This window comes from Oryzias latipes, chromosome 15, assembly GCF_002234675.1.
Source record: "Oryzias latipes chromosome 15, ASM223467v1".
Classification (NCBI taxonomy): Eukaryota; Metazoa; Chordata; class Actinopteri; order Beloniformes; family Adrianichthyidae; genus Oryzias; species Oryzias latipes.
The window spans coordinates 30323712-30351281 of NC_019873.2; the positions used below are offsets into that span (position 1 = coordinate 30323712).

A 27570-nucleotide genomic window follows, 5' to 3' on the forward strand; every position below is an offset into this window, starting at 1 on the left:
AATCCGTGCATCCTGAGGGAAACGTGATGTAAAACCTTTACATACCTCTGCTGTACATTAATAAACTTAACTCATGTAAGTTAAACTACTTTAAAAAATATTTTATTTCTCTTCAGCCAGAGAGCCCCTACAGAGGGTAAAAGAGGCTAAAGTGGCTCCGGGGCCTCAGGTTGCAGACCTGCCACAGAGGTTTTGGTTCTTCCTTTACTTTGGAAACAGAATCAAATCTTTGTAGTATTCCGTTATGAACACCAAGACATACAGAAAACTCTAAGTCTTAGATTTAATATCGAATAATAAAAGCCAAAACGTAAACAGGAACTAAACTGAAAGTACAAAGTATTTTCTACTTTCTACTGTTGCAGATGTTTTCACACATTTTTCTTCAGAGTACTTCAGCAATGTCACCAGGAAATCAAATTCCCTGAACATGATTGGAGCTTCATGGTTTCTGCAAAGATTGCTCCATAACTGAACGCTATTTACTTGAACGTTTCACACTCCATTAATTTGGATGAATGTTTCTTCTTACCTCTTCTTGCTTTCAAAGACTTTCTAAAGACAATAAACCGGCTTCAGAAACGGCTTGGTGAGATTTCTGCCTGAAGACTCTCACTCATCCCGACGGTTCATCCCAGAAAGAGGTTAAAAGGTCATCTGGACTTTGGTTTTTATTTTTCAGCATTAATAAATGAACCAAAGCTGAAGTGTTGATGTGCCTTTTATTTTCATTCTCTTCCTATTGATGGCTTTCAGTGCATCATTACAATCATTGCCTTTACAGTTCATGGTGTTGTAAAGGTGTTAGAGGGAAGGCAATGTGGCGACTTCATCTTTAGAGGATGCAACGGTTCTTTCCGTGATTCTCTGGGGACACAGAGAGAAAAGTACCTCCACTGATGCTGCGTTCCTAACAGATCGGCGCTCTTCTCCTCTCAACAGTAGATCATCGGCATATGTTGAACATTCATTTCTGTCTTTGGCTGGTAAAGAAGGTTGATGAGTTAAATGGGCAGCTGTTGAAATAACATTTCCTTTGTAGCTAAGATTTCAGGTGATTCCATCTAAGAGCTGAATTCCAAATCTTTGATGTTTTTCATTTTAAAAACGTTAAAAAGATGGGAGGATTAACAGCGATGAGAAAAAACAAAGAGGTGACCCTTCAAGGCCCGTGTGGTTCCGGCTGGATAACAGAACCAACAGAGAGAGCGTGTCCTGCTGCAGAGCCGTCTGCAGTCTCATGAGTCAGATACACGCCAAACGTCACCTAAAGGTGGAAACATCTCCATCATCTTTGGTTTTTCTGTTCCTGCGTCACACACAGATAACTGAGGAGCGGCGAATGTTTCTGACCCACCTTCCCGCCGCGGAGGGCAGACAGGGACACGAGCGGCTCTTTACATTTGGCTCCGGTGTCCTGGTCTATTCCCACCATCTGGCATCTTCCACACTGACCCGCGACCTTACGGTTTATCACACAGGGCACAGGCTTTGGCAATGATCCACTTGACTGGCTTTGAATGCGTTTGAAGATGTCACATTCAAGTCAGAGTGTCAGCTCACCACGAAGCGGGTGCTGCCAATGATCAAGTGTGACCAATTATCCTCATCGAATGCTTCTCCTCCAGTGATGACTAAATTGGCTCGGAAGCGCCTGATGACTTTCTGAGAGACGAGGAGCTCCTGGTCCTCGCCGCCGCCCTGCCTGTGACAGAAGGAAATGAGGAGACGTTGTTCCACTGAGCTGCAGAGACCAGCCTCTATCATGTAAATGCATCCTGGAGCGATGCAAATGTGTTCAGACCTGCTGCTCATTAGACTCTGAATGAGCTTCACGCTGGCGAGGTTGATCATGAGATACTGGGCTTCATTCACCAGAGAGAGGGACGGGGAGGGGGCAGCTGGAAAGGAAAGACTTCATTTGTTGGCTGTGAGGACAACATCTGTACATGGAGCAGCTCGGACTGACTGAAGACTGAAGCCATGAGTCATCACGCCACAAAAGCTCCAAACACAAATATGAGAACTGCTGTTGGACAGAATAATTTCAGTTACTTCCTGAAAGACATGGAAAGCGTTCACACGCGGAGGCTGAACCTCCTCCTACAGCGATGCTGCTGTTCACAGATGAAAGGGTTTCCCACCAGGGCCTGTGAAGGCTCTGCAGGGAGCGGCGTCCCACCAGAGAGCCGGCCCGGATCACAGAACCAGGAGGATCTCACGCTCAGGGGGAAGACATGTATTTAAAAGAAAGCCTGGATTACAAGTGATGAAAGACCCGGCCCTTCACCAGTAAGGAAGGATTACACCAAATGATGGATGCAGAGCATTGTGGGAAATGAAGGACAGAAGAAATGTAACAAGGCTGGAACACAAGTCACACACAGATTTAAAGTCTGGACCTTTATAGTTTGGAATGGAAGTGGTTTAGGAAGGGTGGACATCTTTAGAGCAGATGCAGACAGATCTTTAATGTAGTTAATTAGAGCTCACAGAAAGCGGGATCCTACATTTCCCATCATGCAGTTCAACACTGAGATTTATAAGATCCTCCCTGCCGAGCACACCTTTCAACTGAGGCTGGTCTGTATCCCAAAGTTTAGATGAGGTAAGTCTGTTTTCAGAGTCTGAAGCACAGAAAGAGATATCTGAACTGATGCAACGCAGTCGTCTCCATCCACAGAAAAAAAGAACTTTGTCCGACAAGACGACCTTAAACCGACCTTTCATCAAAGCATTCTGCACCAAACCTGTTGGAATAGCAAAGAACCAAGTTAAAAAAGCCTTACAAACATGTTTTTAAAGAACCAGCAACAGTTTGGATTTGACCACATTTAATGTCTGAGAAACATTTGGAGGAAGATCCGTCAGCATGACGGAGCGGCTCTTTCAGAACAAAAGACTCTGGATGGTCGTTAGCTGGGAAAGGTCACAGAGGTTAAAGATCAAACAGTCTGAGTCATTCATCCATCGTCCAAACCCGTTTGTCCCTTCCGAGGTCACGGGGCTGCTGGAGCCTATCCTGGCCACTCGTGGGTGAGGGCGGGGGAAGTCATGGACAGGTCGCCAGTCTTTCACAGGGCCACAATCACACACCCGTGCACACTCACATGCACACTCACACCTACAATTTAGAGTTTAGAGTAACCAATGAACCTATGAAGCATGTTTTTGGACGGTGAGAGGAACTGTTCATTTCAATTCTAGGCCCTTTTCCCTCCGTTAGAGGAGTAAATCAACAGATTTCTCCTCCAGATCATCAGCTGCAACAACACAGAAGAACCGTGTGACCTGGTTAGGGTAACTGAAACTTATGAGAGCAAAATCAAAGATAGGGAAAAAGCGACATGAGGACACAACGCATGCAGAAACATTATGGTTGCAAACACAAAAAAGAATTTTTACGCAAAAAAAAAACAAAAAATTGAAAGCAAATATTAAATATTTTCATTTGTAGCTAAGAAAGTTTTGTGTGTAACGAGGTGGCGTAAATATCACTCCATAGTTTGTAGATGTTTTCCTTTTCTTTCTACAGTTTGGAAAGTCTCCGTCTCCACGGAGACCACTGCCAGAGATGTTTCTCCACAAATTCTCCATCCAGAAAATGTGGCGGTGTCACATTCTCTGGGATCACCAGCGCCCTCTGCCTTCAGGCAGGTGTACTGCGGGCTTCATCTACTGTCTTTTTTTTTTTTTTTTTTTTAAACTTGTTCTGTCCAACAGCTGAGCAAACAGATTAGAGCTGAAGGCTTTTTGTGTTGGACAGGTTTTACTATCACAAAAGAGGTTATATAGTTTCTCTCCTAGATCTTGTGGGTTTAGTCCTAAACTCATGTTGAGCAGGAGCGCTTCAACCAGCTGAATTAGAGTGTAGATTTGTATAAACCCCTTTTTGTCGTATTATTTTTTATTTATTTGTTACATTTAGTGTGTGTGGGGAGGGAGAGGGGAAGAATGTGAGGGGAGGGTGGAAGAGAGTAAAGGGAAGAAAGGTGAAAAGGTGGGGGATACAAGCACTGATTTGAATAAGTTATTATTTTATAATTAACAATTATACCAGATCTGCTGGAAAGACGAATGTTACATCAAAGGTGAAAATCTGACACTAAGATGAGCGAAAAAAATCTGTCCATCAATACACTGTAGGTCAGGAGGAGGGATGAAGCAGACAGGGAGCAGTGTGCACGTGCACGTGGGGGTGGAGATACATGCATGCTGCCGACGTGAACCGTGTGTTCATAAGGGGAGTCAGATCCTACCCAGCCAGACCAGCCAGACCAGGAGAGGGGAGGAGAGCCCCCCAGGCCAGAAGCCCCCCCAGCATCCGGACCCAGGCAGCCCGGGAGGGGAGGAGGAGGGGACCGCCCACCCCACCAGCCAGGCACAGAGAGGGCCCCCCTACAGGGGCCCCCCCCAATGCCCAGAGGCACAAGCGAACCCAGTGTCCGGCCCCCAGGCCACAAGACAGGAGTGCTTAGCCGTACCAGGCGGCAGCCATGGGGGCCACCGGGTGCCGGACACCGAGACAAAGGCCAGGGACGAAGCCAGGGCCCCCGGAACCCATGAGCCGGCCACCACCCGACTGGCGCCCCGTCTCCGCAAGCCAGCCCAGGCACGCGACCTAAGCAACCCAGGGATCGCCACGCACCCACAGCCACCCCCCATAACCCTACAACCCTACACACTACAACCCCCCCCCCCCCCCCCCGCCATAATATCTGAGCCCCCCTCCCCAACCCTCTCAGTGCCCTCCATCTACTGTCTTTCTAATGTGCATTTTTAGTGGATAAAAAGTCTAAATGAGTTACAAACTGGCACCAATCAGGCAGTTGGCGAGAAAGTTATCTTTTAGGACGATACAAAGAGCAAAACATAAAGCGGATGCGTCACCTGCAGCCCAGTCAGGCTGTGCGGCACAGTCTGGGCCCAGGTGAGGCATGGGCTGCCGGTGCCTCACCTGCCGCTTTTTTGTTTATTTAAACAGGAAATTCATACCAAAGAAACATTGAAAACACACACAGAAACAAGTTATCATAGAATAGACATGTCTGAAAAGAATCTTAGCTTGTAATTTTTAATAATAACCGGTATACTCATCTTATTTAATGCATGTATTTTTTAAGCTATATTTTGCCTCCCCTGACTGCGCGTCACTGCATAATCTAAATCTTAATTTAAAGTATGACTCTTCTTTTAAGACCATCAGAACATTTTATGGTTACAGTCAAAGACTGATGTTGTTTAGATTACCGTCTATAAAAATAGAAACTATTTTAACATTTTTATGTACAGTTTCAAAGGCATCTGTCTCTCTGCAGTGACATTGTCTTCGTTCATGTTTGGAACCATTGAGAATCTGGAGGGAACCCGACGCCCTTCATACCGTCACACGGTCTCTTCTTCATTTCTCGGGTGAAGTCTGGACTTTGTCTTATCAGGCGGCATGGCTGTCCGAGGAAGCCTGACAGCCAGGAAGCAGCCTCGGCCCCGCAGTCAACAGTCTCCACCCTGGAGCAGAGAGGATTACTTTCAGGAGGCCTCAGGGGAAATCTGCAAAGGGTTGATGCTGAGCGCTAGTTGGAGAAATGTCTTCATCGCAGAATCTACAGATTAACAGCGTTTTTGTTAGATTGAAGCACGTCATGTGGGGTTTTTCTAAAGGATTACCGTCCCCTGCCTTTTGTTTGTGTTTTTCCTACAACGGAGGACTTTTCTGAGAGCAGAGACGTGGGCTCCACGGTGTGTCATGCAACACTGCAGTGATCTGTGATCTGACAAAAACAAATGTGGAACAGAGGATATGTGCCGCCGTGTCCAGCGTCCGACCAGCTTACCTGTCGCCGCAGACTTTACTCTGACTCACAGCAGAGCCCGTGTGCAGCAGAATGTCCTTTTCCAGAGGAACTGAAATGGTCTCCATCCCTACAGGGTCATGGTTCGGAAAAAAAGTACTTTTATGGGTAAAAACCAACACCTGAGTGAAACGGTGCGTTTATTTTCAGAGGTGGTCATGGACCTGCTGACCTGAAGCCTGCAGCATCAGTTTGTTGGAGGGAAGGTGGATTCGGGGGCTGATGAGGCACAGGCGAGGCTCCCTCTTCTGATTTAGGCAAACTCCGTTTCTGTTCACCACCATCCAGGCTCTGTCATATAATAAACCCAGCGGCCCCACTGGCCAGTTATGGACCTGCATGGGAAACAGCAAAGCTGCATCAAACATGCAGCGGCAGCGAGAGCAGCGCTCACAGGAGAGGGCTCAGACCTCATATGCTCCACAGGACTTCACAGGATAAATGTAGATGTTGGTCAGAGTGTAGGCGTCTCTCCGTTCCACTGGCTCTTCCCTCTGAACAACCTCACATGACTCTTCCTGGAAGGCTTGGATGGGCGAGACACCATTGGATCTCTCTGATGGTGCACTGACAGGTAGCAGACCTTGTAGTCTGTCTGGGTCCACAGTGACCGGCTTCTCCACAAAGCACTCAGCAACAAAGCTCAGGAACTTTTGACAGTCTTCAAATGTCGACATGTAGCCAAAGGACACTCGAACCGATCCAGTGGGCTGGCCATCCACCAGGTCAATGCTGTCTCCACAGACGTGGCCCGCCTTAAAGAGCATCATGCTTTTTAAAGTCTGTGCAGACCCTGAACAGCCACTTTAGTTTTCCTCCGTCTCCCACCTGAAGGTTTCTCTTCATCTGCTGGTTTGTGATGCCGATCAAGGCCTGACAGGCCCCTGTGTTACAGAAACAGCCTGTGCGCACATGGATGTTGTACAGACTTGCCATCCGGTCCACCTGAGGGTAAAAGAGGATTTGCTGTCAAACGTAAATGTCAACAGTCGGAACCAGAACCAGACTCAGCAGAAGCTTGTTCATTGGAGGCACCTGGGAATATCCGATTATTCTCCCGTTAGAGTCCAGAAGGTTGAAGTTCAGGATCGATCCCTGAGTGGCCGGACTGTCAAAGTGTCCATCTGCATATATCTGAGCCGCCCGCCTCCCGTTGCCGTGGCAAAGACCGGAGAGCAGTATGAATGTGTACCGTGCCAAGCCAAACGTGTGCAGCTGGATGTTGTGCATGTTTCCTGAAAGCAGATAATGATTTACAAACGACACCAAAGCAAAGATTCTGTGCGTTAAGTAAAGAGTTCCAACTGAAATCCTCATGGTGCTCCTTCCCTTCACCTGCTATCCTGTAGAGAGACTCAAAGCCATGGTTTAAAGCAACGATGTCCAAAAATGATATGGTCCCATCTTCAAACCTTTAATGTGGAAGGAGAAGCAGAGGATTTCAGAATAAAGGTGTGGACATGTGTTTAGAATATTTCTACCAGGCTCTACCTGTCAGAAATGTTTGCTGCCTCCACGTAATAATCTTCACTGGTGAGGTAAGCGGCTGCTGTGCCTCCTCCAAAGTAGGTCTTTCTCAGAGATCCTGCTGTGCTGTTTCGGACCAGCAGAGCCCCCAGACCGGTGGGGAAGCCAAACATCTTGTAGAAGGAGATGGGGATGAAATCCGCAGGGCAGTCCCGGAGGTCCAAAGGGGAACAGCTGACATAGGAAGCTGCATCCAGCAGAACAAACCAGCGGCCTCTGCGGTGGCTCGCCGGGTACAGACGTCTGGTCTGGATGCCCCTCACATAGCTCAGGGGGTACTTTCTTCCAGAAAAATTGCTCTGTGCTGGGTAACAGAACAGGTGTGCTGTTTGGCAAAGAGCATCTTCCTCTGGGCAGTCCTCTTTTTCTTTGTTTTCCATTTCTTCTGGAAGGACAGACAGGGCAGCGACCCCCAGGGCAGAGGTCTGTCCCCTCATGCCCACAACCGAGGTATGGTTGTCCGTCAGATATGAGAAGACACTTCCTGTTTCCTGGTCTGTCTGTGGGCTCCAGGGAAAAATCTCAGCCACTAACTTGAGAGCAGCAGTGCAGCCAGAAGTGAAAATCACAGAGTACTCGTCAGGGCTGGAGTTAAAATGCTGCAGGATCCTAGAAGGAAACGCTCCGATTTCACTCACTTCCTCCAAAACTCAGTGGTCATTACGGAGGACGCCATGGACCTTACCTGTATCTGACCCGCTCCACGGTGTCATGGGTCAGCCTGCTGCTGGGGCTGTGGCTGTGGGGGTTCCCTGCAGGAAAATCCACCAAGTTACACACAGTGGAACAAAAAAATGGAAAACTGTCCAGTCTTACCATAAACGTTAGAGGAGATGTCCTGGAAGTAACCCCTGAGCAGAGAGTCTGGGTGCAGAGTGGCTGCTGCGTGGTCCAGGTACGTCACTCCTGTTTACAACAGCAGGTCAGCGACTGCAGAGGCTGCGTCTGCGCAGATGCTGCGCGTTAGCTGGAACTGCTGCGTCTGCGCAGATGCTGACCGCGGTGCGTGAGCCATTACCCGTCATCCTCGGAAACTCCCGCTCCCGCAGCTCTCCAAAGTCCCGCTCGTAGCCGTAATGAGGCCAGAGTCGCTGGAAAACCCCGAAGGTGTTCAGTCTGTGGAAGTCCATGCCGTCTCCTCCCGCACACGCTGCGGGTCCAAGGTCCAGAACTCAGAGAACGGACTTCCTGGTCCGTCTGTGCTCCCGGTTTGGAGGGCGGGGAATCACGGGAGGAGCCGCCACCTCCCCTTGTGTCCCCGTGGACGGGAAGCCCCCAACACGAGCTCGAGTGGAAACGGTGTTGTTGCGGGTCAAAGTCACGTGACCCGTCTCTGACCGTCACGTGGTCATACTCAGAAACCACGTGTTCTTATTTCCATCAATCAAATATTTTACAATAAAGTTGTAAAAATTCACGAAGACTGCGAGTGGATTTTTCCACAGTTTTTGTCAAAATCCTTGAGATTAGAATACCAACCTGGATGGAACCTGCAGGTTCTGCATACTTTAATCCACTTTGCTGATGGTTATTTGAAACTAACTTTGGGACAATCGAATTCAAATGAGCCAAAATAAAGACTAATGATCAAATTCGGTATATAATTGTATGACTTATGTAATTCGGTATAAAAGTGCTGAAACATGATCAGCACTGTCAGCTCTGTTACTGAGGCTGAGCTCTGAAGGTCACATCTTCACTATCAGCTGGACATTTCTGACTTCCAGCTGCTCTCCTCAGAGAACCATCCGCCTCCACCCTTCACACCTCCATGAATCTCCTCTCTAGTTGTCCCTGGTAGCTCCAACATCAGCATCTTTTTACCACCACCATCATCATCATCATCATCACCATCACTGTTCCTTACAGAAACACAATGAAACAAAAGGAATATCATATTTTTGTACCATAAAGCGCATGAAAAATCCCGAACTTTTCTCAAAAATCTGCATTTTATCATCCTGTTCAAAAAATACACAAATTGTTATTTCTGATGTGATTCTGAGTCTGTAGAATGAGTGAATCTATGTCTGCTCCTTCATAAACCACAATAATTCCCCAAGAATATGGTGAGTCTGTTTTAATGGCCAACAATCCACCTTGAAATCTGCTTTTACCAGGGAAACACATCTGACATGAATTCCACCTTTGGCCGGGACGGACGGACGGACGCCAGGAAGGACGTCCTCCTGACTCCATGGTAAATGTTTCTGTCCTGTTCAGCTGGTAGACGTTAGCATCTCCTTCAGCGTTCAGCCTGATGTAAACATGCTGGAAAAAGATGGATCAGGCTGAGTCTGCTCTGTCAACAATGACAGGAGGAAGGGCTGGTCTGACAGTCCTCCCATGTGTGGTGGGGCCAACTCTTCCAGAAGATTTCAGGACTTTACAGCAAAATAATCAGAGCTGAGGATTGATGCCAGCGATCAGTGAAATGATCACAAGACAAGGTTTTCTCTCCCAAGTCCTGTTAAACAGAGCAAGGAATTTGAACACAGCTTTTTCTAAAATCTCAGCTTTATTATGAATGCTTCCATTTCTTTCCTTTGCATGTAAAAACAAAATAATTTCACAAAAAGGAAAAACTACCAAAATGATTAAGAATTGACCTTTTAATTGACCTTTAGGACAAACAAATGTTGTGCAATAATGTCTTTTACCTTTGTTTCATATTTCTCTATTTACAGTCATAAAAGCGCTCAGTACAGGTTTCAGCTGTCACTTAAGAAAGCATCAAAAACAAACAAAAATCAGTTCAGACTTGAGAAAAAAGATCATTGGTGCTGAAAGCAGGAGGATTTACAAACGTATCCCAGCATTTCCAAGTGTCAAGAACCAGGGAACAAGCCTGGCAGAGGTGGGACGACAAAATGTGTCTAAAGACCCCAGAACAACTGCCAAGAGACTAATTAAGGACTTAGCTAGGTCAGGAATTGTAGTCTGAAAGAAGACAACCTCTCGATCTGGAAGGGAGAGGAACACAACCCAAAGAACACCATCCCCACAGTGAAATATGGTGGTGGAAGTATTATGCTGGGGGGAGGCTTCACTGGGTCTGGAACTAGGAATCTCCTCAAGGTGGAAAGAATAATGAAAGAAGGTGAAGATTTTGAAGGAAAGCCTCCAGCAGTCAGCAGCCAGACTGGGTCTGGGTCATCACTTTGTCTTCCAACACGACGACTCAAACATCCGGCGCTTCTGGTGAAGAACGACCTTCAGAAGACCACAGTGAACGTTTCCGGCTGGCCTGCACGCCTGAATCCCACTGAAACGGTGAGGGTGAACTGAAGCCTAGGTCTATGGCAGAAGGCCATCATCTCTGCAGGAGCTTGAGAGATTTGCTAAAGAAGAACGGCTGGGATTCCTCAGGAGACGGGTCAGAGAAACATGTTAGCATCAGGGGGCTAATCAGTTTTTTCTTTGTTTCCAAGTAAATCGCAGTAAGCATCCACAGTAAAGCTAGGATGTGAGGAAAAGCTGTTAAAATTCTTTCCTGTTTAACAGAACGTAGGAGATGGGGGTGAAAAAAGGACTTTTTCATGAAGATGAATGTGACAAATATGACAACCAACCATACATTTGCAGGGAAACATGCTGAGGAGAGAAGTGCAACGTCCTCCTGCCTTTTGGGAGGGAGGCCGTCCTGCAAAGGGACTGAATGAAAACCTTCCACAGATAAAATCACTTCAGCTGCAAAACTTGTGCTGAAATTCCGTCTGCTTTATAAAACTGTTGGACATTGAAATGTTTCCTGTACAAGGATGTTGTTTTATTTATTGTGAAAATAAATAATAATTCAGTGTGTCAGTTTTATGAGACAACAAACGCAACATTTTAAAAACCAGGCGAGGTCTGAGAGAGGACAGGAACGTCCGCCACACGCTGCCTTCACAGCACAGTTGGCGCTCTGACTGTATTTTCAGTGGAAGCTCAGACTTTTGTATATTTTTCTAATTTAACTGAACGCTTTCTGACCTTTATCAGGTAAAAATGTTGACCTCATGTTGAGCTCCAAAAGTGAAAAGCTGCGAAGCTTCAGCCGGACTAGAAAAGATGTTTGGTCTGCTCACTGATAGAAACTCTGGTTGTGATTCTGCTGAGAGGATGTGGATGACTGTGAGGCCATTACTGTGTCCACACACTGAATGTTAATTCAATTTGCCGCTTCTGCTTCACTGGTTGGTTTTCTTGGCAGTTTTGAGGCTCGGCTGAAAACATTTTTCTGTGCAGGAAAGGGCCGTATTGTATCCAGTATGCCCCCATTGCAAGGGCAGAGGGGCTTTTGTGTAGGAGGGCAGAGGCCACGAGGGGGGAGGAAACCCCCCATGAAGACATTGTACTTAACATCACTAAATACCTGATGTGGTTTTGTCCTCATTTCGTCTTCTTGTATGAAGCTGTGGTTTCATACGCAGAGACAGTTCCTCCTCGTCCTGTGGAGAAGAAGACCTGCAGTAATGGAGTCATAAGCTGGCAAACAAGCCTGGGATCAGCAGCAGTCTGTGCCGATGACTGCTTTCACGGGGGGTTTTCTCAGGACAAATACAGATTGTTGACGGCAGCCTTCTTGCCCTGCAGACCTCCTCTGCTCGTGGATCTTTGTGCAGAGGAACGCCTCTTTGGTGGTTGAGACACGGACACTTAGGCAGGAGATGCGGGTTCACTTGCCCTGCGTAGGGGCTTATCCCGGGTTAAGCTGAGGGACTAACAGCAAAGCCTGCCTTCGCTCCAGCCGGTCTGAGGGCAGAGGGAGCCATCTGTCCACTCCGGGGATAACTGAAAACAAAGGGAGCAAACACTGAACAAAGACTACAAACTGAGGGCCACTCATTTTGATGAGGCCGAAAAAGAAGACGAAGACTTTGCAGATCAGGTTTGTGCTTTACTCTTATGACTTTTCAGGCCTACAAGAGAGCGGTCGCTGCAAATGTCCTCATTGCTCACAGAGCAGTTTTTGTCGCTAAAACCGTCCTAAATCGTTGAGGCAAAGCTGAAGAGAAACTCAGCCATCAGTTGTGTATTTTTAGCAGAGGCTAAACAATGTGAGGCTTTGTTTTAATGCGTTACCCATGACTCCCATTAGATCGCAGAATCAGAGTTGCTTGTTTTTCTGCAGGTTGCTGTCTTGGGCTGTAAATGAAATGCTCTCCGGTTTTGATAGTTTTGCTTTGAATTTATGAGCACATTCAATGTGATACAAGCTTTATCTTTTCTACTGTAACCTTCGTGTTGACAGAGGAACGTCACGCAGCCTCGTGTTCATCGTCTGATTTGCTGTGGCGTACAGACAGTTATAAATAGTTTTCAGTCTGGATGCTTAGGGCGCTAATGGTCTTGTTTGGAGGAGATTTTTGTCATGACAGACCAAAAGCTGCTTGAATGTTGTTGGGTAGAAACACATTTAATGAAGTAGAGCTCTGCTGGATGCAGTGATGTCCTAAATGATGCTCTGAATGTGTCGTTACATGGTCTCACACGCAGCATGTTCTTTGTGTCTGCACCAGATCTACACATGAACACGCTGTGAAGGAAATCCCTCCAGTAATCCACTTAGACATTGTTCATCGTTTCTGATGCTGTTGTGGCAGAAACATCAAGTTTCTCTAAATGATGGGTTTTATCATCAAACTTGGTCAGGCCGCTTCAGAACCCGCCTTTGTTCACAAGTCTTGAAGGCTGACTGGCTAGAGGTGACAGAAATAGGTCAAAAGGGTTTTAGCGTTAACTAAATAAATCCGGGGCCTATAGGATTACAGACAGAAAGATGCTGCTGCTTATTTCATGCATTCATTGTAACTTTATAATGATGCACAGAGTGGGGGAGGCTGCAGCGGGGCTTTTGTTTGCAGATAGAAACACTCATTTGTTATTAAGCTGGTGTACTATCAGCACTGAAATGTAGCCGAACAATTCAGTCCAGTCTTCTCAGCTGCTTAGTTTGAAGCTGCTGTAGCTTTTTCAGTTCAACCTTTGGATTTGCTGGGATGTTTGATCCAAACACTTTTCTTTGCAGCAATAGGATGGAGAGAGTCCTGTAGTAAGTTGAGTAAGTACCAAAGGTTAATTTGTGCAAAGGTCAGACACAGTGGCGGTTCTACACTAACTTACTCCCTGGGCGAGTAACCCCACCAGCGCCCCCCCACCCCCACCCCCACATACAAAATTTGACAACATCCTGCTGTGTTCCCTATCTTCTATTTAGCTATTTTACACAAAAAATGCATGAATTTTCTAGACTCGTATTACAGGGGGGTCAAACTCAGTCACACAGGGGCCTAAGTTAAAAACACGCTTAAGGTTTTGGGCCGAAGAAGATAAATGTTTACTGAACACACTAAAGCTAAACTTTTAAACCTTTTAAACTGAACTTTTTGAACATAAATATGAATAAAAACAGGAACACAAGTTAAACCTTAAATAAATTGTAATATTTTGTTCTCCATATAAATATATTCTGTCAAAATTATACAAATATGAACATGCTGCAGAACAAAAAGCAAAGAAAGCCTGGAAATATTAATAAGAAATTATATCAAATAATTCCATTTTTTTTGCTCTATCAGTTTTTAGAGAATTTTTTTTTAGAGCTGGACTCCTGCTTCATTTTTAGCAATAATTTCTTAATGTGTGACGTCCTGTGTGTGTCTTTGTGAAACATAACAGAGGGATTAGATCTAAAAAATAAAACTTATTGTGATTAATATGTTTAGGTCTTATAAAACATTAAAGACTAAATCATAAAACTCTTCAGTGGGATTACTCCAAAAATATTTGGCATTTCCCTAAATTTGTGCAACACCAACAGCAGAAATCCTCCAAAAAAACTCAATCCTAAAAAAATAGTCTGATCTCATCCCCCCTCCCCCTCCCCTTCCCTCTGACACACGCGGCTCCGTCTCTATGACGACAGCGCGCAGCTGCGGCCCAGAGTTGATTGTCAGATAGAAAAAGACTCCCAATCACCTGTTAGTGTGATTCAGCCAGCCACCGGCGAGTTGCGCCCGCCTCTCGAGTTTTTTGACTTATGTTCCAAAGACTACCGCAAAGAGGTGTGGCCGCAAGCGTCTTGCAGCAGAGGGCGGTGGTCACGTGCGCATCGGGTCTGCTGTGTCGGAGCAAAGAATTGTGGGAAATAATCTCCATTGCCTGCTTTTTTCGAAATTGGGTTGAGCACGGGTGTTTGTTCTGCCTAATTCCTTTTCATGTGCCTGTTTTACGTTGTTTCACTCTGTGGTATTCTTTTTTTTTTTTTTTTTTTTTTTTTTGCACCATAAGTGTGAAGAGCAAATAGGAGGAAGACATTCTTAAGAGTCTGATGTGTCAAACAAAAAGCATTAAGTGTCGGCTGCTGAAGCAATTTCAAATTAAAAGCTCCAAGCTTCCTCTTTGAATATAGTATGTAGCACATTAGGTGTAACGCCCCAGGCACGGCAAATGCCGCCCCCTATGAAGTGCCGCCATGGGCGACCGCCCACATCGCCCATATCAAAAAACCGCCACTGGTCAGACATAATGGATTTAAGGAATAACTTTGATCAGTTCAGTTTTACGCTTCGCTCCGAAACATTTATTGACATGTAAGAAGCTGATGAAATTGTTTAGCACAAAGACAGACTGGCTGAGAAAAGGAAGTACAATAGACACGTTAGATGTCTATTTATTTACTACTAATTTACCACAGTGGAGATAAAAACTACCGAGGTTGAAGTAAAGACTGATTTGGGTCAAAATGTGGTTCTAAAGATCTGATGTAGCTAATGCTCATTTTTTAGTTCTAATATTGTTAATAACTAAAGGGTAATAGTCACCCCCCCACACCTAAAATAAAACAATGGTCATAGCTTTGGAAGGGAACCGTTTCTTTGCAAGGAAAACAGACAAAAAATTGTAAAACACAAATTTCCTTTTCCTTCTACGCTCTATACTTTTGAATTTTAATACTTCAGTCCAAAAGTTCCTGCAGTGAATATTTAATTCCGTTTCTGTTTCTTCTTCATGGATGAAACCCAGAATTGTGGGACATTTTGGGCTGAACCACTTGTGACCATCAAACCCTTCTTTGGCAGACAGACTGAAAGGCTGGAAAGCAGTTTTGGAGCTTCTCAGGTGATTCGGACCATTTTTGGCACATTGTGAAAACTTTTAATTTTTCAAAGTTGCAGGAATGAGAAGATGTAACAAGAAGTCAAAACAGCTGCTTCCATTTGGAGACAATCTGGAAGCTTTAAAATCTATAAATCATGTTTGTCTTGATGTATACCATCTGCAGAAAACTGTACTTTATTTTCTTTTGGGAATTTGTTCAGATCAATTCCAGATTCAAATGGTCAGTGATTCACAGCATTAACAGTTTGTCCTTCGCATGGTACCTTTAGAACAGGGATGCCCAAATCCAGGCCTCGAGGGCCGGCCTCCCACTGGTTTTCCAGAAATCCTGTCTCATCTGCTGCTGACTACCTGGATCAGGTGTGTTTAGCCAATAAGGATCTTCAATGGGAGGTTGGTTGGAAAAAATGTTGCAAATCAGCCCTTGAGGCCTGGATTTGGGCATCCCTGCTTTAGACGGTAAAACTACATTTCCATAAAGAAACACAACATGTAACGGTGGGGGGGTTGAGCTGTGTGGGGTCTCCTGGTAAAAAAATGAAAAATCCAATGAAGGACAATGTACATGAACATGTTTTCTGTTACCTCCTGTTCGCTGAGCGGTCTACCGCCTTGATATCTTGTGTGGGTCACCTGCGAGTCCCGTACAGGTTGAACTGTTTTTCACCTGAAGACAACCCGTAACCACCTGTAAGGACAGCCAGGACTACGGCTGAACCCAGCATGAAAAAATGCTGGAGGATGAATGGATGCAGAACAAAGTTTTCACCTGATATAAACATGGAGGCAACAAATGTATCATCTTTATAAATGAATTAGTAGAACTTCAGTTTACTTTCTCCGTCTAATTTAATTATTACTTTTCCAGCTTAGATCAGGTTGTTCCTTCGGCCTTCTCCAAAGGTAAATGGAAGAACCGCTCCTTAAAAGCAGGATAATCTAATGAACACAGTCGCCTTGGTCCTCCAAAGGATCCATCTCTGTCTCTGCGTCGTGGTTCTGTAAGCAGATATTCCTGCACTGCATACAGACATTCTGCTAATACAACAAATTGGATCCACGGCCACAACAGAGACCTCATTGTGCGAGTCACACACACATCATTTGATCTGCAGTCCTTTGCAGCACAAGTGGCTTCCTTTGTATTTCTTCTGATACCAAAGAGTCACTCAAATGGTATCCAGCTGTGACTAAAGACGCGGCACCATGTGAAGATTGCACCCAGTGATAGGCTTATCTCCCCACACACAGCCATGTGATCAAAACGAAAGCAGCAATGGTCTGTACATCTTCAGGAAGCAGCAGAACCCTGATAAACTCCGTAAAGGGCAACTGGCAGTGGAAAAAGCTCTCCTTTACATCGGCTGTAGTTAATTTAATGATCTTAACAGTTCAAGCAGATAGATTTCATCTCTACTGTCATTAGATTTCACAGCTGAAATGTACAAAAAGGCATTTCTGCAAGTTCTGGTTGTTCTTTACCATGAAGACCCAGTTCAGTCAAACTAATTATGAGTTTCTACATCATAAGGATTACTATAACGCTACGGTAACCATACCATCACCACTACCACAACTCGACCGTGACTTTAGTAAAACCTAACATAACCTTACCTTACTCTATGGTAACCCTACTATAACCCTTACATAACTCTACCATAACTACCATAACTATAATACAACTCTGTGTGGCAGGACAAGTAAAAGGGTCAACAACGCCAGAAAGGCAGGTGTAGGTCCTGCTCTAAACCAAGGCAGAGGCTGTGGTTTGCTTTAAAAAATAATTTATTAGATTTTAGTTAAAGACAATGTTAAGAAACCCCTCAATAAAACAACAATCCTTGATCAAAGTCGGTAAAAATATTCTGGAGGAGGATCTTACAGAGGGGGTTAAAACAACGTAAAAACAAAGCAAGGACCTTTTTGTGAAGCACTGCACACGTGATGGGAAACCACACAGCACACTGGGACCCACCACCAGACACAGCAGTCCACCACCTCGGGCTCCCACCTCCTGAAACAAGAATAAAACTGACAATAAAACCCACACAATTAAAATTGATTAATGTTCAGGGGCGACGAGTAAGCCGCCCAACCACTGTCGATCAGCTGGTGGGAGCCGTCCACAGTCCGGAGAGACGCCACAGCAACGAGAGGTCTCCTGGGTGAGCTGAGCCAATCTCTCCAACCGGTTCTGTCGTGGCGGGGGTGGGAACCCGGACAGAAATCCCAATTGAAAACGGTAAAGGCAAAGCAGCAGCTTTAATCCCCTATTTGCGGGAAGATGAGAAGGGCGTGCAACCAAAACACTTTCTGAAAAAAATAGGAAATAAATAGTTTGCAGGAGCCTTAATTGTACGTGCCGGAGGAAGGCCGGCTTAACGTACCAGTCACTGATGGGAGGGCGGATCTAGGTGAACAAAGTCACGTCACGCTTGCAGGCTTTTGCCGCCATGCCGCAGATGCACCAAAGCCTGGCTGATTGCTTGTGTACCGGGAACTGTGAACAAGTCTGCTCAGAAGTTCCCACTCCCTGTTTCAGCTCGGAGAACTTAAAGCCTGGCTTACCTGCCTCCCAACTCCTGTTCCACTTCCTGATGCCTTGATGTATGGCAACAACAAGAGTTCATGTCCGAACGGGGAGGAGGAGGGCTTTTAAAGCACTGAAACCAAATTAACACGTGTGTTGCCTGCAGCCTCATAATTAGTAGGTGTGTCCTACTTACCACTTCTGCCATAACTCTACCATAACTCTTATATAACTCTACGGTAACTCTATCATAACTCTACCATAACTCTATCATAACTCTATCATAACTCTACCATAACTCTACCAGACCTCTAACATACCTCAACCATAACTCTACCATAACTCTACTGTATCTCTACCAGACCTCTACCATAGCTCTACCATAACTCTATCATAACTCTACCCTAACTCTACCATAACTCTATCATAACTCTATCATAACTCTATCATAACTCTACCATAACTCTACCAGACCTCTACCATAACTCTACTGTATCTCTACCAGACCTCTACCATAGCTCTACCATAACTCTATCATAACTCTACCATAACTCTATCACAACTCTACCCTAACTCTACCATAACTCTATCATAACTCTACCATAACTCTATCATAACTCTACCATAACTCTATCATAACTCTACCCTAACTCTACCATAACTCTATCATAACTCTACCATAACTCTACCAGACCTTTACCATAACTCTATCATAACTCTGCCATAACTCTAATATAACTCTACTGTAACGCTATCATAACTCTACCATAACTCTACCAGACCTCTACCAGACCTCTACCATAACTCTATCATAACTCTACCAGACCTCTACCAGACCTCTACCATAACTCTATCATAACTCTACCAGACCTCTATCAGACCTCTATCATAACTCTATCATAACTCTGCCATAACTCTACCATAACTCTGCCATAACTCTATCATAACTCTACTGTAACTCTATCATAACTCTACCATAACTCTATCATAACTCTACCAGACCTCTACCATAACTCTGCCATAACTCTACCATAACTCTGCCGTAACTCTATCATAACTATACTGTAAATCTATCATAACTCTTCCATAACTCTATCATAACTCTACCATAACTCTGCCAGACCTCTACCAGACCTCTATCAGACCTCTACCATAACTCCACCAGACCTCTACCACAACTCTATCATAACTCTACCATAACTCTATCATAACTCTACCATAACTCTACCATAACTCTACCAGACCTCTACCATAACTCTGTCATAACTCTACCAGACCTCTACCATAACTTTGTCATAACTCTACCAGACCTCTACCATAATTCTATCATAACTCTGATATAACTCTACTGTAACGCTATCATAAATCTACCATAACTCTGCCGTAACTCTATCATAACTATACTGTAAATCTATCATAACTCTTCCATAACTCTATCATAACTCTACCATAACTCTGCCAGACCTCTACCAGACCTCTATCAGACCTCTACCATAACTCCACCAGACCTCTACCATAACTCTATCATAACTCTACCATAACTCTATCATAACTCTACCATAACTCTACCATAACTCTACCAGACCTCTACCATAACTCTGTCATAACTCTACCAGACCTCTACCATAACTCTGTCATAACTCTACCAGACCTCTACCATAACTCTGTCATAACTCTACCAGACCTCTACCAGACCTCTACCATAGCTCTACATTAACCCCGCATAACCCTACTATAATCCTAAAGTCCAGTCTTAACTGAGGTCTAATCAGATTGTAGTTGCATTTTTGCCTCCAAACACAGAGGTAGAGCCGAGGAAAGAAAGAAAACAATAAATATGGACAACATGCACGGCAGAAACATGTTTTTCGATGTGACTGATTACCTCCTCAATTTTACACATCATTTCCAGAACATCCCGCGGCACATAACCACCTGTGACTCACACACAATGTCTTTCTTATTGCAGAGTGTTTACTTTAAACATCTCATAACACAGAGGATGTCTGACAAGGAAGAAATGGCTTCAGATGGGAGTCTGAATGTTACCCTGACTCTGAGGCTGCTCATGCACGGAAAGGTAATTACCCGATGCAAATCGTCAAGATGAGTCACAGTTTTTCCCCCAGAACTAACCTGTCTTATAATAGCATGTAATTCTGCTCCAAATGATCACATTTGGCTCTAAATGGGAAGGGCTGTGGTTTGTTTTGCTCAAATGCTGATATCTTTTCTTTCCCAGGAAGTTGGAAGCATAATTGGAAAGGTATAAAATCCACACTCATCTCTGCAGATCTGAAGTTTCTGTCTCAATGCCATTATGGAACTAATAAAGCAGATTTTCTTCTGTATGATTCCAGAAAGGAGAAACAGTGAAGAAAATGAGAGAAGAGGTTTGCATCATTTTGACTTAATCAGGATGGGGTCGAGTGGGCAGCAGCATAACTCTGAAGCTTGGTTTGCAGAGCGGCGCCCGCATCAACATATCCGAGGGATCGTCTCCAGAGAGAATCGTGACCATCACTGGCCCCACAGAGGGAATTTTCAGAGCCTTCTCCATGATTGCACAGAAGTTTGAGGAGGTAGGCCAAGAAATGCGCCAAATCCATGCCAACTTTGTTCCATGTGCGTCACATCAGTCGCCTCAGAAAGAAGTATTTCTGAACTTTCTCTCAGGATATAACAGCAGCAATGACAAACAGCAACGTGACAAGCAAGCCACCTGTGACTCTCCGTCTGGTTTTCCCGGGGAGTCAATGTGGGTCACTGATCGGGAAAGGAGGCTCAAAGATCAAAGAGATCAGAGAGGTGCTCATCTTTTTCGTTTTGATGTTAATGCAGGACATAATTGTTTTTTTATTGTTTCTTGTGATGCATCCAAACAGACACAACACCACCCACCAACACCTTCAGATGTCACACATTCCTGTCTTTTTCTGTTTCCAAATATTCCAGTAAACATGACGGGTTTGAATCTTTACTCTGAACGGGGAATATTTATGGGGCCTCTGCAAATATCAGGGCACACATTGCCGTTTGTTTGGCAGCTGCTCACTGCACGCCAACACGTTTCAGCCTAATTTGCGTGAATGCTTGAAACAACATTTCAATGTGGCTGATTGTGCGCTGGGCTCTGCAGTAACGAGCCTTTGTCTCCTCTCTTGTCTGCTGACGTAAAGACCACAGGCGCCCAGGTTCAGGTGGCCGGAGACATGCTGCCAGACTCCACGGAGAGGGCCGTCACCATCTCTGGCACTCCGCAGGCCATCACTCAGTGTGTGAGACACATCTGCTCTGTGATGCTGGAGGTGAGCGCCATCATGCAGCCGCTGATCTTCACCTTCAAATCTCCGTTTAGGAGTCAAGCATGCCACATTTATTTAGGTCTTGGTGAGACATGTTTAGTGGCTCCGTTTCTTTACCTCGGGGTATTTTAAAGGCCAATGCAGCCGATTACTGTGTTTCTTTAAAAGATGTACGTTTCAATACCCGAATAAAGAACTGTGGATGTGTGATGAAGAAAGAATCAAAATGTTATAACTGTACAGGGATGTTTACTTTGCATCCTTGTCATAATCTGACTGAAATCATCAATCATTTCTAACTTTATATGCAAAGACACAGCCAGGAAAGACTTGTAGCAACATCTGAAATAGCAAAACGAGACATCAACGTACCTGTGACCTTCTTCCACCCTCCTTAAAAACACTTCTGTTATTGCAGTTATTGCAGTTCTAAACATGAGGAATGCAGAATTATCTTGGTAAAAGTTTGGTCACAAAAAAGCATTCATACCGGTAAAGGTAGAAATATGTGGCATGGGGTCCAGGATTATAGTACTTTTACTTCTAGCAGATTCCAATTAATAGAGTTCATCGTTACAATACACACTGGGGGGTGTCGATTTTCCACCCAAAATTAAAGAAATCTACTCTCTTTTTCTGCTACGGAAGTTCAAATCCTGCATGTTTGACCACAGATCATTTGTTCAGGATAAGAATGATCTTCATCGCATTTTTCTTTCTGTCTGTCTGTTATGTTGGGACGACATGCCTTCAATGGAAAATACTGGATTTCTATAAGTGTTTGCAGCTCTAATTCTGTTTACTGCATCACTTTAAATTGCCGAGGCCGCTGACTCAACTAAGTGACATGACAGATCCTGGATTTCTATTGGCTGCTGTGATCCAGATCTTCTGATGGATCCTGATCTTTGCTGTTTTAATCATTTGAGCTGAGAGGTTTCCTCAGTGTCTGGACCCGTTCCTGATGCTCTGCAGCTTTCTTTATTCCTTTATCTGTAGATCAAAGTCAACATTTTTCTGCACTGATTACTCTTCTTCATCCTTCATGATCGATTATTGATTACTGATAGTTTTGTAATGCGTAGACTCAGGTTTAATTTACGTTCATATCTATATTCTCTGTAGATTGCTTCAGTATGGATACATTGTAGAAATTCAAATGTCCTCAATTATCCAATATTTCAATTTTTTAAAAGGGAAACTTTGGATCTTCACTTTTTCTGGTCCTCAAAGTTATCAAGATTTTTCTCACAATTTTACAATTTTGACACCAAATCTCAAATGTAATCACCTATCACCCTAAAATGAAAGTATTCTAAATGTTTTGGTTATATTGAAGGTTAAAAGAAATCACAGAATGAATGAGTTAAATGGTGTGACAATTTTTTTCATAACAATAGGTTCAAAAGATAAAATAATCTTGATCTTTGTTTGAAGTTTTAGCTGCAGTTTTTAAATGGCTTTTCCAATATGCAAATAGCTTTTTATTGTCTTAAAACAGGCATATTAGGTTTTATTGTAGCCCCAGAAGGACGACCAAGCATTTCAATGCTCTATTTACAATAAAAACAAAAAAAACCCCAATCAGCAGTATTTGTTTTTTTATCTTAGTATTCTTTCCTGAGAGGATAAACAAAGACAACTATAAGACCATCACAAAATGGACCAATGCAAACATGTTTGCATCATTTCATGTCTGTAGTCTCCACCAAAAGGAGCAACTATTCCCTACCGGCCCAAGATCCTTCCAGCTGGAGCCCATGCGGTTTTGGCCCCGCAGCACTCTGCACACGTGAGTGTTTAAACCTGTGGGCCCACTGGCCTTTAGCATCCCAGCAACCACACATCAGCGTACAGAAGTAGGGAAACAGGAGCAGTTGGTGATGATGTTATAGCAACCTCATTTATTCACTGAGGTGAATAAATGAGGTTCAGATGAATAGTTGCGCTCAGAGAGAAAGTTGGTGGTTTCAGCGTCTGGTAAGCTGCTGCCCTGATTTTTGCCCGCTTTGCTCTGACCTATCAGACATCTGTTTATGTTATTGGATTTTCAGCCACAGTCAAAGAGGGCAGAAAGCAGCAGATGACATTTAGATGAAATTCCACTAGATCCATACACATTAGAGCTGGGGGAAAGTAGAAGGGAATTGATTTTTGCTGTTCTGAGTTTACTTTTCATTTGCTGTGAAAATGTATTTTAAATGACACGTTATAACATGTCAGCACCGCCCACATCTCATCTCCTGTCTTCTGCAGGCTTTTGCAATTCCAGGGCAGTATGCTTTTGCACATCAAGATGTAAGTAGAAGCATCACATCCATTCTTCTGCCCACCCCCTCCAAAACACCCCATCTGTCCTACTCTGCAAAGACGAATCTTCAGTAGTTGTGAACTTTTGACTTGACTAACACTAACCCAAGACTAGCGACATATTTGGATTGAAATGGAAATCTCTGAGTGTTTCTTGGCTGTAGACGTGTGGCCGTTTTAATAACTGTACTTGTAATGAAGCATGTTTTGGGAGGGACATGAATCTCCTTTGCTGACACCGTCTGTGATGTTTGTCAACTTCAGATTATATTCCAGTTTCAGCTCCTCTGAAATAATCCAGTTTGATTGGTTAGCTCTAACTTCCTTCCTACCCTGCAGTTGACCAAGCTTCACCAGTTGGCTATGCAGCATATCCCCCTCCCTTCCCTTGGGCAGAGCAACCCTACCTTCCCTGGTACGTACCCACGGCTCCCCGGGGAGGTCCATCTACCCCTCTGTCTTCACTCCTCTTCGACTCACATCATCAATACACTGCTGTCACTTCAGCCAGGATCAAGGATGTCTTCATTTCTGCGAATGAGACAGACTCACAGGTTTTGTTGTTCTTGTTGTAGTGGCGTGATGCAGTGGCTTGGCAGAGATGTGCTCAGAACAAATGAGCTGTCACGCTTTTGACCCGTATTTGCATTTATTTGCACATGAAGAGAAAAGTGAAATGATAACACGCTTTAAAGGTTGAGAAGCCACCAAACTATTTTGTTATGAACAGCCTTGAGAGTTTGCCACTGAAATATTTATAAGCCAAAGCACCATGAAGACTGAAAATAATTCAAATAAGCACAAAACAAACAGTGCAGCGTCACCTGAGATCATTGGGAAAAATGACAGAAATATTTCCTCGTTTCTTGTTTCCTTCCAAATTTCAGCTCTATTATCATTTAGCCTCTCAAGCCCTTATGTCTTGACCCCATCCTCCACCTTTACAACAGTTCTTCTCCAATTCTAACATCGACCATCCCTGACCTCAACCATCCCACATACTCATATCTGCCACAACTAACTCAACGCAAAACGTTGCAGCATTTTGCCTTTTCAGACAGGATTTGTGTTGTAGCCTACAGATGTGTGCCATAAATACTTTGTTCCGTGTAAATGTTTATATGAAATTCATGCTTTGGTTCTGGCATCGTAGCAGCACAAAGCTTGTCAATGTGGAACAGTTTGTCATGTCAAAGTGTAAGCAGCGTTCTTGTCCTACTTTGCAGGCTTGGATTCCTCTGCCTCCACCAGTACACAAGAGCTGGCAATTCCTAATGATGTAAGTACAGCATTGTTTGTGCTCAGCCACTAAGCGCGACTTCTCACGCTGCAGACTTCATTAAAACTTTCAGGAGGACTGCAGTAATGAGGCATTGTGGGAAACGCACCTTTTAAGCCCCAGAAAGTCATGTATTCATTTCCTCTGCTGGAACCGATTACAGGAGAAATTAAGAGAAGGAACCGCCTTTCTCAGAGTCTGCTGCTCTGTGGATGAAGAGAACACACACAAATACACACCCTGACTCACACACACAGATGGAAAACTGCTTGTGGATTTTCCGGCTGTCATCTCCGCTGACTGGACAGAGTGGCATCACTCCATCACGCGTCTCTGTAAAGATAATAACATTTTTGGAATCTGTTTATGGATTTTCTCATTAAAACCTGAGGATGGAGCCACAGCCAACCTGAGGCTTAAAGTAGGAAAAGTGAGTTATATGATCATCAAAAAAACAAGAAGGTGTGTTAGTTTTTAGGTGGGGTGGGGGGCGGGGGTGGATTGGCTGTGTGTACTGCCTGGTGTTACCAAGCAACCACTGGAGAATCCATCATGGTGTCCAAGAGACAAACACTTCAGGTTCATGTTCAGAGGATTTGGTGAGAGGTCCTGAATAAAGACGGATTTGACACGTTAATGGCGGTTAATTATGGAGAAATGCGTCCTGTTTTATTTGTTTCTAAAGACAGGAAGCTGATCTTTTTCAAAGGAAACTTTCTCAATATGTATAAAAAATGACCATTTACTCATTTTTCCAGTAAGTGAGATGCAGTTTTCATCTGATCAGACAGAATATTGCTGCATGCATGTGTTTACTATGACACAGAAAGTTGTGCCTCGACTTCCAGCTTTGCCGTCATTCCCATTTTCTTTTGTCCTTCCTGAAGAGCCTGAAAAAATGAGCGGTTCTGTTAGTTACATGTGTTCAATTCCCTCCTTCTTAGCTTATTGGCTGCATAATTGGAAGGCAAGGCAGCAAGATCAATGAGATCCGACAGGTCTCTGGGGCTCACATCAAAATTGCCAGCGCCACTGATGGCTCAGCTGTCCGCCAAGTCACCATCACGGGTTCGCCGGCCAGTATCAGCATCGCCCAGTACCTCATCAACGCCAGGTGAGCCGCTCTGGAGGCCGCCGTGCACACGAGTGCAGCATGAGGGCAGATTAATGTTCATGAATTTGTTGACACTCACTGCTCATCGTCTGCTTTTTAACACATTCCTTTCTTCATTCTTATGTTTTCTCCTCACCTCCCTTCTCTTCGGTGTCACCCGATCGTGTCATAACCCTTCGCCGTCATCTCAACGCCATGACGTGCAGCTTAGAGATGGCTAGATACACCATGCAGGCCGCTGCTTCCTCGACCCCCGTTGACCTGAACATGAGCTTCTCCCAGTCTGCTTCCACAGGCTCTTCTGCTGCTTCTTCAATGGCTGTCCTGGCAGCCCCCGCCCCGGCCCCCACCACCATTAACGTCCACTCCCCCTCCACCTTATCAGCAATCCAAAACCCACATTACGCTGTCCCCATTTCCAGCCTGCTTGGCATGAAAACGCTCCCCATCCTGGCGGTCCATCCGGCAGCCGCTTCCAGCCTAGCGCAGGGTTTATCCCAGTACACGGCAAAAATGCAGACGCCTGGCGGGAAAAAGTCTGACCGGCAGAAGTTTGCTCCCTACTGATTCCAGTTTTAGGCGGGGTTTCTGTAGCTGACTCAAATGAACAGATGTCAGACAAGATGAAACCCACAGACAGGTTGGAGTGTTTCTGTGTAGCATTTGTTTTATAAACTATGTCAGGAAAACGTTTTCAATGGAAGGAGACAGAGGAGAGATGCACATTACCTCAGTATTTTTGAGGACAATCGGTTATTGAGGGGAACTCAGGCTTTATTTGAATCCAGGGAAAAAGATATTTGAAATCCAGAGCTTTACACAAAAAGGTAATTTAGAAAACATCTTTTTCATTTTCCTTCTTTTTTTAATGTGTGGAAGTAGTTTCCTTAGAAAAGGCCATCATTGATCCTTCTAAGTCCTGCTGAGTTGTTGCAGCAGACTAAAGATGTTTGTGTTAGAAGTGTTTTTTCTTTTCATGCGTTCCTCTTTCTTCCACTGTTGGCTCTCATCAGTGTTTACAGGCTTGGGGGTTCGATAGTAGCTGTGCTGGGATTATCTTAAAGCCACAATGGATTGGAGTGGATTTCCCTCTTCCAGTAATCCTGTAGAACCGGACCGGCCCGACTCATTTACTGGTGTCTTGTTTGTTTTCCAACATGAACAAGTGGAGGGCTTGGACTGAGCACTGATGAGAGACTTTGAGGGACATTTCATGAATGTGTTTTTTGATGTGCGTCCATCACTGGACAGATTAAATCTGTAATATTTGTAAATTAAATTGAAATAAATTCATCTTTTTATGGCTACAGATTGGTTGTTTTTTGCATTTCTTAATGGGGGGGGTTTCTCTGCTCTCTGACTACTTCATTTAAACATCGCTCTGAAGATGGATCTCTTGTTTGATGGGATGGAGGCACCAGAGGGCATGACTCAAGAGCAAGGCTGCGAAGCAGACAGATTTGCTGGAAGCAGGAGCGAGGTGACAACCGGGCCTACACTTCATTAAACTGTCCAGATGGAACAGAGATCCAGTTTTCCGGTGTGCA

The 27570-nt window shown here is 44.5% G+C and overlaps 2 protein-coding genes across 6 annotated transcripts; one reads left to right on the forward strand and one right to left on the reverse strand.

Moving 5' to 3' along the window:
• Positions 1 to 703: 703 nt before the first annotated feature.
• On the reverse strand, positions 704 to 8710 carry mocos (molybdenum cofactor sulfurase). 4 transcript variants are annotated; one of them, XM_020709819.2, is made up of 17 exons: positions 8398 to 8709; positions 8196 to 8285; positions 8065 to 8131; positions 7344 to 7988; positions 7188 to 7264; positions 6888 to 7087; positions 6681 to 6797; positions 6263 to 6607; positions 6025 to 6187; positions 5835 to 5922; positions 5384 to 5508; positions 2724 to 2750; positions 2568 to 2627; positions 1805 to 1901; positions 1564 to 1705; positions 1358 to 1462; positions 704 to 1267 (listed from the first exon to the last, which is right to left on the reverse strand). In XM_020709819.2, exons 1-17 carry the CDS (start codon positions 8507 to 8509, stop codon positions 1163 to 1165), a joined length of 2565 nt encoding a protein of 854 aa, XP_020565478.1. In that variant the 5' UTR covers positions 8510 to 8709; the 3' UTR covers positions 704 to 1162. The 4 variants fall into 4 exon arrangements, with proteins under 4 accessions (XP_020565478.1, XP_011483101.1, XP_020565480.1 ...); XM_011484799.3 differs by having other exon boundaries at positions 2568 to 2750; positions 8398 to 8710; XM_020709821.2 differs by having other exon boundaries at positions 2568 to 2750; positions 8196 to 8324.
• Positions 8711 to 9916: 1206 nt separating this feature from the next.
• On the forward strand, positions 9917 to 27334 carry LOC101159528 (poly(rC)-binding protein 3). 2 transcript variants are annotated; one of them, XM_004077523.4, is made up of 13 exons: positions 9917 to 12252; positions 19985 to 20095; positions 20258 to 20281; positions 20376 to 20408; positions 20481 to 20597; positions 20692 to 20823; positions 21195 to 21323; positions 23023 to 23112; positions 23577 to 23618; positions 23970 to 24045; positions 24857 to 24909; positions 25854 to 26023; positions 26230 to 27334. In XM_004077523.4, exons 2-13 carry the CDS (start codon positions 20018 to 20020, stop codon positions 26588 to 26590), a joined length of 1305 nt encoding a protein of 434 aa, XP_004077571.1. In that variant the 5' UTR covers positions 9917 to 12252; positions 19985 to 20017; the 3' UTR covers positions 26591 to 27334. The 2 variants fall into 2 exon arrangements, with proteins under 2 accessions (XP_004077571.1, XP_023819388.1); XM_023963620.1 differs by having other exon boundaries at positions 9919 to 12252; positions 27037 to 27334.
• Positions 27335 to 27570: the final 236 nt, after the last annotated feature.

Excerpts from the sequence above, each read along its gene's own strand:
- mocos (XM_011484799.3), bottom strand. The coding sequence starts at position 8,509 with ATGGACTTCCACAGACTGAACACCTTCGGGGTTTTCCAGCGACTCTGG. Across the intron at positions 7,989-8,064 it reads GTGGAGCGGGTCAGATACAG|GATCCTGCAGCATTTTAACT; the intron begins GTAAGGTCCATG and ends GTTTCCTTCTAG. Across the intron at positions 5,923-6,024 it reads ACTGATGCTGCAGGCTTCAG|GGATGGAGACCATTTCAGTT; the intron begins GTCAGCAGGTCC and ends ATGACCCTGTAG.
- LOC101159528 (XM_004077523.4), top strand. The coding sequence starts at position 20,018 with ATGTCTGACAAGGAAGAAATGGCTTCAGATGGGAGTCTGAATGTTACC. Across the intron at positions 20,409-20,480 it reads TGAAGAAAATGAGAGAAGAG|AGCGGCGCCCGCATCAACAT; the intron begins GTTTGCATCATT and ends CTTGGTTTGCAG. Across the intron at positions 24,910-25,853 it reads AGCTGGCAATTCCTAATGAT|CTTATTGGCTGCATAATTGG; the intron begins GTAAGTACAGCA and ends CCTCCTTCTTAG.